The sequence below is a fragment of the Salvelinus namaycush genome, chromosome 3, assembly GCF_016432855.1.
Source record: "Salvelinus namaycush isolate Seneca chromosome 3, SaNama_1.0, whole genome shotgun sequence".
In the NCBI taxonomy this organism is placed as follows: domain Eukaryota; kingdom Metazoa; phylum Chordata; class Actinopteri; order Salmoniformes; family Salmonidae; genus Salvelinus; species Salvelinus namaycush.
In genome coordinates this window covers 71,771,571-71,785,029 of record NC_052309.1, presented here as the reverse complement: position 1 = coordinate 71,785,029, position 13,459 = coordinate 71,771,571, and the positions used below count along the sequence as shown (strand labels likewise).

The 13,459-nt window shown below is 40.1% G+C and overlaps 1 protein-coding gene across 1 annotated transcript; it reads left to right on the top strand.

Annotated features, from left to right (window-relative positions):
* The first annotated feature begins 1,867 nt into the window (after positions 1-1,867).
* Positions 1,868-9,745, top strand: LOC120037083 (glucosidase 2 subunit beta-like). The gene is made up of 18 exons (XM_038983273.1): positions 1,868-1,953; positions 2,336-2,491; positions 2,704-2,820; positions 2,945-3,040; positions 3,148-3,205; positions 3,362-3,479; positions 3,681-3,810; positions 4,104-4,188; positions 4,284-4,362; positions 6,227-6,310; positions 6,484-6,654; positions 6,761-6,851; positions 7,059-7,128; positions 7,344-7,433; positions 7,577-7,651; positions 7,775-7,874; positions 8,141-8,303; positions 9,182-9,745. Exons 2-17 carry the CDS (start codon positions 2,392-2,394, stop codon positions 8,285-8,287), a joined length of 1,611 nt encoding a protein of 536 aa, XP_038839201.1. The 5' UTR covers positions 1,868-1,953; positions 2,336-2,391; the 3' UTR covers positions 8,288-8,303; positions 9,182-9,745.
* The last annotated feature ends 3,714 nt before the right edge of the window (positions 9,746-13,459 follow it).

The following is a 13,459-nucleotide window of genomic DNA, read 5'->3' as shown; positions in this document are numbered from 1 at the left end:
TGTTGAGTTCACAAATCCAAACTCACGACGCGTGGGCAAGTCCAGGCGAAAGATCATATGAAAAGTTCAAAAAGTTATATTACAGTTCTTAGAAACATGTCAAACGATGTATAGAATCAATCTTTAGAATGTTTTTAACATTAATCTTCAATAATGTTCCAACCGGAGATTTCCTTTGTCTTTAGAATAGCAATGGAACGCAGGTCGCTCTCACGTGAGTGTGCGTGATCAGCTCATGCCACTCTGGCAGACCTGTTACTCAATCAGCTCTCATTCACCCCCACTTCACAGTAAAAGCATCAAACAAGGTTCTAAAGACTGTTGACATCTAGTGGAAGCCTTAGGACGTGCAATATGACCCCATAAACACTGTATATTTGATAGGCAATGACTTGAAAAACTACAAACCTCAGATTTCTTTTTTTCTCAGGTTTTTGCCTGCCATATGAGTTCTGTTAAACTCACAGACATCATTCAAACAGTTTTAGAAACTTCAGAGTGTTTTCTATCCAAATATACTAGTAATATGCATATATTAGCAACTGGGCCTGAGTAGCAGGCAGTTTACTCTGGGCACCTTATTCATCCAAGCTACTCAATACTGCCCCCAGCCATAAGATGTTTTAATAGAGAATTACTCAAGTAAAAGTGAAAGTCACCCAGTAAAAGAGTACTATGGTAGTATTTGGTTTTAAATATACTGAAGTATCGAAAGTTAAAGTATAAATCATTTCAAATTCCTTATTTTAAGCAAACGACGGCACTATTTTCTTGTTTTTTTAATTTACAGACAGCCAGGTGCCATCTCCAACATTCAGACATAATTTACAAATTAAACATGTGTGTTTAGTGAGTCCGCCAGATCAGAGGCAGTAGGGATGACCAGGGATGTTTTCTTGATAAATGCATATATTGGACCATTTTCCTGTCCTGCTAAGCATTCAAAATGTAACGAGTACTTTTGGGTGTTAGGGAAAACGTATGGAGTAAAAAGTAAAAAAAAATCTTTAGGAATGTAGTGAATTAAAAGTTGTCAAAAATGTACATAGTAAAGTACAGATACGCCAAAAAACTACTGAAGTATTTTTACTTAAAACCTCTACGGGATCGGTGTCACCCCCGTGGGACGGTTGATCTAACATAGGCTAATGTGATTAGCATGAGATTGTAAGAAAATAAAAAAATCCCAGGACATAGACATATCTGATATGGGCAGAAAGCTTAAATTCTTGTTAATCTAACTGCACTGTTAAATTTACAGTAGCTATTACAGTGAAAGAATACCATGTTGTTTGAGGAGAGTGCACAATTATGAACTTGAAAATGTATTAATAAACCAGTTAGACACATTTGGGCAGTCTTGATACAACATTTTGAACAGATATGCAATGGTTCATAGGATCAGTCTAAAACTTTGCACATACACTGCTTCCATCTAGTGGCCAAAATCTAAATTGCGCCTGAGCTGGAATAATACATTATGACCTTTCTCTTGCGTTTCAAAGAAGATGGTACAAAAAAATGTATTGTCTTTTACCAGATCTAATGTGTTATATTCTCCTACATTAATTTCACATTTCCACAAACTTCAAAGTGTTTTCTTTCAAATGGTATCAAGAACATGCATATCCTTGCTTCAGGTCCTGAGCTACTGGCAGTTAGATTTGGGTATGTCATTTTAGGCAAAAAAAAAAAAAAAAAGTGTACTTTATACCACTAAGTAAAATACTAAGTATTTTGACAGACACACGTCTGCAACCTCAAATCCACATAACATGGCCAAAAGAGGTTCTCCACCCTCTCTGACATGGCTGCTTCCAACGCATTACCCATCATGCACCGCGCCACAAGTATTCTCCAATCACAGGTCGGATATGAAAGCTAGTCCAATCAGAGAAAAATACTACAGTACATGAGCGCACGAGACGTTTCATGAAGCATTGCGGAAGAGAGGTAATGAATGATTAGTCATATTTTTACTGGAAGTGTTTTTACCATTTTATTGTGAACATGATACTTTATTGCATATACAACATTCATAAATATTGTTCAAAAGGAAGTTTTCCCGCGTTAAATCAAGACCGGTGATAGCTAGCTGCTACTACTGTAGTCCTTCATCAGCTAACTTACTTAGCTAAGTTAACGTTACCTATCGTTAAGTTACATGTATTGAATTATGACTAAATTATTCTGAGAATGTCGTTCTAACGCATTGTATCAGAGGTTTCATATGGGGCCGACTGTCTCAATGTTGTGAATGGTGGTGCGTCTGAGGACTAGCTGTATTGGGTTCAAGTAACGTTACTTTGTCTAATAGCTTGAGTTATGTTTGCAGGAGCACCGCGAATTCCTGAAAGTTTAACGTTAGCTGGTTCCAGTTGATACTGCATCATGTCTTGTGCGCTTCTACTGTTGTTAATGAGCTTGGCTTTGGCGATGGGCACTGGCGCAGCGGTGGAGATCCAGCGTCCACGTGGAGTACCACTATCTAGTGAGTTGGCATCTGATTCTAACCCGAATTCAGACAAATAACGTTATGGTTCTTATCACTGCCAGTGAGGTAGGCCTAGTCTATGGCAGTCTATGCTATTTTAGCTGTCAGAATCCCATTGTGAGCATGGATTTTAACCTGGTAGGTGTGCATTGTATCTCAGATGAGCTCTTATGTACCCAACCCTTACCTGTCCCCATCGATCCCGACAGAGAGACAGTTCTATGAGGAGAACAAGCCCTTTACCTGTTTGGATGGCTCCAGCACCATCCCCTTTGACCGGGTCAACGATGACTACTGCGACTGTATGGATGGCTCGGATGAACCAGGTACAGTATCGCTCACTTCTCATCAGTAAAGCCAGACTGAACCCACTATCAAGACACTACACACTACTGTGCACAGTTATCACTAAGGTCTTGACTGTAGTGAATGTCTACATTTTTTTCACAGGTACTGCTGCCTGCCCCAACGGCAGCTTCCACTGCACCAACGCTGGCTTCAGACCCGCCTTCATCCCTTCCTCCCGGATCAACGACGGCATCTGTGGTAAGGACATGGTCACAGTATCTTTCCATGGATCAGTCGTCCCGTTCTCACATAATTTTTTGTTGTGTGTAACTGCTATGTGCTGATGAAGTGTGTTCTCTCCTCAGACTGCTGTGACACGACAGACGAGTACAACAGTGGTGCCACTTGTCAAAACACCTGCAGGTGAGCAGTAGTAAAACGTACAGCATTCTGCAAACATTTAATATTGACTACAACACTAACATTGGCCTTTGTGTTGGCAAACAATTCCTCCAGTGTGTGCCCAGTATGTGTGTGTGTGTGTGTGAAGACTAATTCTGTTGGCTGTGTGACCCCTAGGGAGATGGGGCGCAAGGAGAGGGAGAGTCTGCAGATAATGGCTGAGATCACCAAGGAAGGTTTTATGCTCAAACAACAACTGATACATGAAGCTAAAAGGGGACAGGAGGACAAACAGGTGAGTGACTAACCAACCAAAGGGTAGTAGATTTATTTGGGGTTGGTTAGGCAGATGAAATGGCTAGGGCCTACACAGAGACCATTTCATATATAGAGCGATTGGTATAAATCCTTGCCGTTGAACGTGTTCATGAAATGACAAGACTTATGTTTGTTTCAAATGGTTTTTGTAAATACTTCCATCCATGTGTTTGTGCAGGGCAAGTTGACTGAGCTGCAGGGTAGTAAGAAGGGTCTGGAGGGGAAGGTGGAGGCTCTGAGGACTGTGAAAGAAACAGAGGAGGATCCAGAGAAAAAGGCTAAAGAGCGCCACCTGAAGTCTTGGGAGGGTAAGTACACTGGAAGCCATTATCTCTTTGCTTTTAACCTATGCACATCATAAATTCTCTCAATGTATTTGTTTTCTTCACACACAAAAAAGGTGCTTTTGTGCTGTTCGGTAAAACCAAGATATTTAAGTATATTCTCATAGTTAAAAAACATGTTGTGAAATGCCCAGTGCTAATTGTCTCTCCAGTCAGATATTTTTCAACATCTTTGATTTGGAAGTCAATTATAAAAGTCCTGTTGAAGAGTTGTCTTCTTAAATTGTATGTGATTGATTTGATTTGGTCTGTTTCAGAAAAAAAAGAACTCATCCGTATGGAGAAGGACAAAACTAGAATGGCTGAGGCTTTTCTGGAGCTGGATGATGACGCAGATGGCTAGTGAGTGTGTAGTGTAACTGTCAGCGTTGGAGATATTCCGAGATATTTCAGTGTGATTCAGTGAGTGACTAATACGGTGTTTTTGTTATTCCCAGTGTTTCTGTGGCTGAGCTGCAGTCCCATCTAGAGCTGGATCCAGATTCAAATGGCTCTCTGACAGAAACAGAGACTCAGGTAAGATGTCTCATCTTCCTCGCCTCTCTTCCTCCCCCTCAAGAGAAGACAGGGATGCAAACTAGTGTCATTTTGGCGATATTTGCCGTTTTGAATCCAAAATAGGTGACCTATGTGATTCGTGTAGATCCAATGAGAAAAGTTTGGGCGGCGGGGGGCTTTGGATGACTACTGGCTGTATGGGAACGAGTGACGCGCGTTTGGAGAAATACTGTCTGTATCCAAGGTTCAGCCAATCGTTCACATAACAACAGAATGCAGCACGCTACTGAAGAGAGAAAAGACAACCAATTTGCTAGTTACAGCATCAGCGCGCGCTCTGGAAAAGGAATGGAAAGGCAGTTGGCCAGTTAACTTATAGCAGCGCGTCTCCTGAACGATATCGAAGAGGTAGGTGAGAAGCCTGACCACGGAGATGGGGGTGAGAAGGGGATGATGCGTACTTCATGAGCTGTAACTGAAAAATAACTGGCATTTGGAAAGTTTGAGGTGAGGGGGAAAGTGTGGTGGAACAAGTATTGTTAGCATTGTTAAGGATCTTGCTAGCTGGATCGAATTCTCCGTTAGCTAGCCAGAGAAATGTTGAGCAACATTAGCCAACTTAACTGATCAAATAATTGAGTTTATGGTGTGAAATTTAGCTGGCTAATAAAGTCCAGCAGCTAACGTTAGCTAGCTAACGTTACAACATCAGATGAGCTAACGTTAGTAACCTAACCAATTTGCTATAGTATTAACTGTTAGCGTTATACGACTCCTTGCCGTTTCTCAAGTTATAAGTTAACGCGTTAGTTGCTTACTGGACCCTGGCAATCTGTGAAATGTTAACTAGCTAACAAACTAACTATTATCTGTGACCTAATGTTTTTTCCCTCTACAGTAACTATATGGTTCATTTTCAGAATAAGATCATTAGGTGAAAATGAGGCGTTGCTTGTTAAACAGTTCAGTTTAGCTGGGCCTGGCTTAAGCTGGATGCCACTATAGAGGTGAAAGGAAAACCACCTCTACCACACACTTTCCCTCTTTCTCACTTTTTCAATACAGTGGATAAAAAGGGGTATGCCAGGTGTACTCTCTGCCTGAAAGAGATCAATTATGCCAACAAAGGGTATCATGCTGCGCTGGCACATTGTAGAACAGATGTCCACAGGCAGAAAGTGTACAATGTAGTAATGTGCAGTGTAGCCCTAAGATTGCTTTTGTTGTGTTGAACTTGACAGTAACACGTGTGTGAGGGGGTGTTCTTGCATTTTTTTACTCAGTGAACGTTATATTCGCACACATGTAGCCTTGTGCACTTGATCAATGTCTACAATAGTGGACACTATAATATAGCAATAATAGAATGCCAGGTTGTTTCGTACTATTTCTACTTTAAGATGTTTTTTTCCCAAGTGCAATATTTGGATGTGTGTGTGGTCACAAGCATTATATTATAAAGGCTGTCATGGCTGACTGCAATATTAGTGTGTTGTTTTTTTCTCAAGACTTGAGTGCCATTTGCAGTAAAGTCTATGCAATAAATAACATTTGATTGCTTTCTTTAATTTTTTTTGCTGTGAGTTAGGTTCACATTAACCACTTTTTATTTTACACACAGAGATTGACATATTAATGAAGTCAAAATGATCTTGCTTACTCAAAGCATTTGCATTTACTTGTTTTGAGTTGCCCAGAAAATACATCAAGATCATTTCTCTTGTATCAAGATATTCTGACTTGTATCGAGCCTTTGTAGGTTAAAATGAGCACATGATCTGCCAGTGCAGTAAGGTAGTTTATCCTGGTAGGACGTCTTAAGTCAAAAAAATATATTGTTTCAAGATAGACGTTTTTCTGATTTCCTAATCCATTCCTACAGGGATTGCTGGGAGGAGCAGACAAAGTAGACACGTCAGCATTTGAAACTGTGTGGAGCGGCATCAAAGACAAGTACCTGTCAGAGGTCAGCACCACATGAACACTTATGTTATACAGTCATTTCCATATCCTAGTTGAATATTCTATGGTCTGTCCTGGTGCCTCTGAGTGTCTAGGCTGGGTTTCTGTCAAGCACTTTGTGAGAAATGGGCTATATATGTGTGTGATTTGGTTTATGTGACCGTGTGGGTGTCTCAGGGCCTGTCGGACCCCCCTGCCCCAGTGGAGACCCCCCAGGAGGAGGAGACCAGGGACTTTGTCGCTGACCACAACTCTGACCACTACCCCGAGGATTACGCTGGAGAGGAGGAAGATGTGGAGGACGACGAGGAAGATGATGATCACGAGGAGGAGGAGGAGGAAGAGAAGGTAGTTGGAAATCCTCACATTGGAGGGGAAGGGCCTGCGCTAGGCTATTATTGGAGGGCTTGGGTGGCCAGTTGTCCCAGTAACATAACGTGTGTTTAATTATCAGGTCCCTCCCACTGTGCAGACCCCAGAGAAAAGAGAGGACGATGAGGTGTCCATGCCACCGTATGACACAGAGACCCAGAGCCTTATTGATGGTGCATACAGTCATCTGTTTTACAATCTGGGCTTAGTCCCGCACTACCTTAAACAGGGACACAATTTGTGTTTGTCTGAATATACAAAGTAGGGGGTTCAGATCATATTAAGCGTAAATGTCTGAATTGTGATTTTCTGTGCTGTGGAATTGTATGTCTCATTGGGCTGTCATTTTGAGATTGTGCTTCGTTGTCTTTGTTCCTCAGCTGCCCAGAAAGCCAGGGATGATTTTGATGAAGCTGAGAGGGCTCTCCGGGAAGTGGACGATCAAATGAAGTGAGTTTGCAACCACAATGCTTAATCTCTGCTGGCTTTGGCAACAACTGTATGTTAGTCCTTGCAACAAAAACATCTCATGATGATACTCGACATGCAAACACTACACAGGCATACAAGTACAGGTTGTATTAGGTTTGAAAACACAAATGAATGTACCCTGTGTCTGCAAGTGAATCATTAATCTGTGATCCTGAATTTATTTGGATCTGCAGGAACCTTGAGAAGGAGATTGGCTTTGACTTTGGGCCAAGTGCAGAATTTTCATACCTCTACAGCCAGTGCTACGAATTATCCACAAGCGAGTACGTATACTTCATCTATCTTTGTAAATACCCATAGTGTGTCTATGCCTTCGTGAGAGAAATAATCTGTTGGTATGAATGTGAAACTGTTTGAGTCTCCCAAAGATTAAATCTAAGACTCTGCCCCTCTTCTTTTTCATCAGGTACATCTACAGGCTGTGTCCATTCAATAGGGTCTCCCAGAAACCTAAGTTTGGGGGATCAGAGACCAACCTTGGGTAAGAGAATCTCCTCTTCACTTCATTTTACTGGAGCCTTTAACTGTTCAAATGACTGGTCCTTCTAAAATTGTTAGGAATGTTAGTGGTCATTCTCTGTCTTGGTCTCTGTCCTTGTTGTAGCTTGTGGGGACAATGGGATGATCCTGAAGACAATTTATACTCAGTGATGAAGTATGACCATGGGCAGGGGTGCTGGCAGGGCCCCAACAGGTCCACCACAGTAAGTCTATCTTCTCCAGTCCACTTCCCTCCCAGCCCAATGCTGCACCTTTATGATAGTCTTATGACACTCTAATTTGCTGAGAGCATATGAAGTGGATTAAGTCAAATCACGTTTCATGCGGTGCTGGGTGGGGGAACGTGCATGATAATTCACACAATCTGTGCACGCTAAGTGTACAGGTCCCTACTCTTGAGGTACTGCTGACCCACGACATGTCCTGTGAATGTAGTGAAGGGTTAATGTTGTCCCTCTGTGTGGGTCAGGTGAAGCTGACTTGTGGGAAGGAGACGGTGGTGACGTCCACATCAGAGCCCAGTCGCTGTGAGTACCTTATGGAGTTCACCACCCCCGCCGTGTGCCAGGAGCCAGCCAGCCTGGACAAAGTACTGCACGGACACACAGAGCTGTAGTGCTCCCCACCAACAGGTAGCTACAAGCCAGGCCAATTGGACTAATAGAGCACTGGAGAACTTTCTAATTACATGTGGATATCAACTTTTTATAAATACTCTACATGTTAGTGCTGGCACGGTAATTGTTTAATCATGTACCCTATAATTATGGACAACAACCACGGGGGGAGAAATGACCTTCATAATCATTTTAATATATATATTTTTTTTAACTTCATGTTGTCTTTCAATCATCACTCTACTCTGCATGTCTGTCTTGAGCTTGCTCTCACTAGATAACTTAGAATCATTGTATCAACTGTTGGCTCCAGCCCACAGTTGTATTTGTGCAGGGGAGAAGTGTTTGGGTGTTTAGTCAACATTTTGCTGGATTTATCTTCAAAAAGATCTGACATAAATGGCATTCAAGTCCACCTAGTAGGACGAGCCAATCTAGATAATGCTTACTTCCCTCATCTGGTCGAGTAGCTTAATTAAAACAGTGCAAATATGTGTCGGCCGTCATTGTTAATAAGAATTAGTTCTTAATTGACTTGCCTAGTTAACGGTTACATTAAAAATACAAAATAAATTAAGTGCTAACTAGCTAGCTACTGTACACAAGCAAGCAGGAAAATGAGAAGACACTGAATCAGAAGATGTTAACAGGCCAGAGGGACAGAGGAAGACATGCATTGTGCAAGGAGCCAGCCTTGACTTGGTAGGACATTCTTGCACATGTATTTAATCATTTTTACATAAAAAGGGTCAAGTTGGTAATTTCACAACGGCGAAAGCAAACAATTTATGAGAAGGCACTGTGCTAAATTTCCAATCGATCAGAACCATTTGTTTCTGAGAGGATTTCTTATCAATTCTGCTTGAAAATAAAATAAGTCATTTCCCTCTCAGGTTTCTCTTAATGGACTACATGTTAGCCTCCCACCCTTCTCTGCAACAACCAGCTGCTGCAATCTGGCTTCACAAACTGGATGATGAAGATTCAAAATGGTTGCTTGTTCTTTACTCCTACTTGTCTGTTGCTTTAACTTGTTTGTCTAGGGTTAGTGTTTCAATTAGATTTAAAAAGTTGTCAATCCATTAAAAGTGGAATTTGAATATGCTGAATTGTTTTCTCCTATGTTCTACTTTGCCAATCAACGAGTTGTACTGTATCTAAGCAGGATAGTCAGTATATTGTTAACTGTGCTCCAATACTACAGTAGATGATTATGCCAATGATGTGCATTATGACGATGGTGGGCAGTTTGTCTTATGCGCATCAATGGTTTTGCTTTGTTACCCTCTGGAAACGACAACAAAACTCAATGTCATCTTGTAAAAACAACATGGGTCACTCAGATTTGTAACCTTTTATTTTTTCTGGCATGTAAAGTACAAATAATTAAACAATTCCATGAAAAAGTCTTCAAGCGTCTTCAGCTGAAATCCCAGTAATAAATATCCTAAACTAAACTGAAAGGTTTATTTTCTTTGTTACATTTTGTCATTGTTCATTTGGTCATGTTTGGAAGTATGAGATTTTGATATCTTCCTACTGACATTGATACATTGATGCCAGTAGATCTGTTTTGATCATTTTCTCCTTTGATTTGTTCTACCATTCCAGGAAAATGTTGTAAGAAGAACGTCACTAAGTTACTGTGTCCCCTCTTCTAAATAAATAGACACAAAATACAGTTGGTCGAGAAACAGAAGAACCACTGACCCCTTTCCTATACGAGTTACCCCCAACGATGCTTTCCTCCTGGCTGCTGTTGGAACTACTGTACATAACTCAGCTGTCATGTTGGAGTTCTGTACTATGGTCCTTCTAACTACAGTAGTTCTGTTCATCAGCAGTAGGAGGGAAAGCATGCTGAGTGCACATGGAGCCTCAGGCACTGCCTAAGGTCCAGGCTCCGCCCTGGAGCCAACAATAGGCCACATCCCAGGCCCAGCCCATGTCCTGACTGACACTCCCTAGGGTTCCCAGTGGCTGGAAAAACAAGACTGTGATTAGATTAAATAATCAAAAGGTTTTCATTTAACAAGACAAACAGAACACAGGCAGTAAAGGCATAACATCTAGCACACAGCATGTATGTTTATACACTTCAATTAGTTAAATATAGCAGTGCATTCTTTGACTATGGAGAACATTTCCAAATCGTACTTCTAAAGCTGTTTTTTTTTTTAATCTATTTGTTCCCTTTTTAAGAAAGAAAATGTAACCACAATTTTGGCAAACTTAAAATCTTTTAAACTTGCAAATATAATGAAATAAACCATAAATATACACAAAACATACTTTATACGAGGCAATAATAATAATAAATAGTTTTTAAGTTAACAATAAGTTAAAACTACAAGCTTAAAGTCGCCCAAATAATACAAGTTTGTTGGCGCTATCTTGAATTTTTTCTGTTTAAATTATTTATGTTGCAACAAAAGCTACCACAGACTTTTACAAACACAATTGAACACATTTTGATTGAAATAAAATTCTAACTAAGTCTAAAATCTGCATACACTAACAACTGCAACTAATTAAATAATGGAATGAAAAAAATAAATTACCCAATCAAAGCAACCAAATAAAATCTTGGACCCATGTGTGTCCTATATGGTAACGTCAACAACACAAATACGCTAAGTTAACATGTGAGTCTTGATATGTAAAAGAAAATCAATCAATTACAGGAAAAATTATATTCTAAAATTGACGTGGGCTAAAACTGATGATATATTAGACAGTATCCCTTTCAAGGTCTTTTCAATTAAATTTCAATTATTCACCCAATAATATGTGGTTAGTTTTAGCTTGCATGTTCAGAGCACTAATCCGGGGCTGGGATTCTGGACATTTTCAGAGCTCTCCGTCGGTGCTTGTTTGATTCTCTTTAATGAATCGGTGAATTAACACTTTGATTTCTTTACATTTGATCCTTCCGCCTTTTCCGCAAACCATTTCAGTGTGATGTTTAATTTCTTTTTCTTTTAAAAAATATATATATCTTTTTGTTCTCAGTCAATATAAAAACAAAGCACATTGCACTTACTGTTCCATAGGAAAGTTTTTTTGTCTTTTTAGATGATTATTTATTGTTGCTCAAGCGGTGCAGTACATTTGTCTCCTGCCATTGTCCTTGGCTCTCTACCATACGTAGGTGTGGGAAGAGAAGAGGGTCTCTGTATTGGCTGTGTAAGATGGGACAGTTTGTTGTTGCTCTAGTCTAGGGTGTGGCCTAGTGCCTGTTGTTGGTCTAGGGTGTGGGGGCACTGGGCTGGAACTCTACCCCATATCACCAGTGGGACTACTTCAACTGCAACTCAACAACGTGGCCTATTTGCTGTTCTGTTCCCAAGATTCACATCTGGTCTCTTAAAGTGATGCTGTATCAGTCATACTGAGCTACCTTCTCTTGAGTATGGGCACAACTGACTGAATGGGGAAGGGAGGTGTGGAGTTAGATTATGACAGGGTGTTAATGTATGACATTTCATGTTTGTTTTGGTTGGCACACCAATATACTACTGGGGCACAGTAAGAAATGGAATGGTCAGAGTTAGAGGCTGAGGGTATAACAGTGGAAGAGCATAGGGTTAAACTGAAACAATGCTGTCATACTCTGATGTATTGGATTCCTATTGTGAGCGGATGGTATGAGTATTACAGTATTGAGGTTCAAGAGACACTTGTGTGGAACTGTCGTTATTTTTGCTGAAAGGTGAATTCTTTGTATACATTGTTGTAGGTTTGTGGTAAGCACCTGTGCAAATGGGCTAAATTATATTTACTCAACAGATATGTTAACCAAAAGATATTAGTTCATTCTGATATAATTTGATATGAACAACAGATATTTCTGCAAGCGCTATGGGGATTTAAAATGATAAGGGATCTTCATGCAATAAATGATAATGATTTATAGAAGAATTATCAGGGGAGCAGTTAGTAATAGTATAGACTGAATTATTTCTTATTGACACTCATATTCCAAATTCTTTGGCTAAATCTTCATTCAAATATACCTAATCATCTTTGCATTGAAATGAGGCTTTATTGAGAATCTACTTCAAGCCTTTCTGTTTCGAACCAGCCCAAGATGTCTGTGAGGACAAATCATGGGGCCTGACTGACTGTCTTTACTACAGCCTGATTTAAGTGTCTCCTGTGAAAGCGATAACACTTCACTGTACAATCATTGAAGCAACACTGACTGTACGCAACTTCAGAGAAAGTGATATGTGTTTGTCTAGTTTACACTCAAAGATTGCAGTATTAGTAATGCAGATTTGTCTCTGTAACGTTTGATTCCTAATCATTGAATTGGTTTGTGCTGATGTGTATTTGTTCTATTCCGATGTCTTTGTTTATGTTCTTTTTTTGCTATTTCAATAGTTTGTTTATAGGTTGTGGTTGAAAAAGTAAGATTGTGTGAGATAAAACTTTTCTTCTTCGCCCCCTTCCCTCGACCCCCACCTATACACGGCATGTACACGCTCCTCCCTCTCTCAAAGATCAAAGGGCTTAAAATACAGCCTTGCGGTGTCCCAGTCTTTCAGAGTTTTAAGAATCTGTAAAAATTCAGCACAAGGTCTTGTTCTTTTGTATGTATAAAAATAGATTTATCTCTAAAGTAATCCTTTCAAAGAGATGGTTGTCCTCTTTGGCTAACACAGCGTTATTTAGAAAAGCAAAAATGTCTTGAACACACTTTACCTTATTTAATCTATTATATGCAGATGTCTTTATATTGTAATCATATCTCTCCCCATGAAACGTCTTATCAGATGTTTCTAACAGACAGTCACCAAGACTATTTTGTCGTTACATTTTCATCAAGGGGTGTCATAAATTATTTCCATGGGTTTGTTGATATTTTTAAAATTCCAGCTAGGTGATAGTGCCGATCAGATGTTGCAAATCAACAAAAATAACTTTTGGAGTTTCCAATGTGAGATAAACAAACTTGTCACTGTTGGTTTCTGCAGGCTTGGTTTCTTCTATTTTGACAGGGCAGGCAGGGTTATAATGAGAGTGATTAGAAACGGATTCTCAGGAGCTTCTATAAAGTGTCATATACGTGGTCTGAATGAAACTGAGGAGTGTTTAGTAAACTGAGTCCTAGAGGGTGAGACAGCTTCTTACCTATTCCTCAGTGAGGAGATATCACTGCTCAGAGT

Coding starts and splice junctions, on each gene's coding strand:
- LOC120037083 (XM_038983273.1), top strand. CDS start 2,392: ATGTCTTGTGCGCTTCTACTGTTGTTAATGAGCTTGGCTTTGGCGATG. Junction 6,655..6,760: donor AGGAGGAGGAGGAAGAGAAG/GTAGTTGGAAAT, acceptor TTTAATTATCAG/GTCCCTCCCACTGTGCAGAC. Junction 7,434..7,576: donor TACGAATTATCCACAAGCGA/GTACGTATACTT, acceptor CTTTTTCATCAG/GTACATCTACAGGCTGTGTC.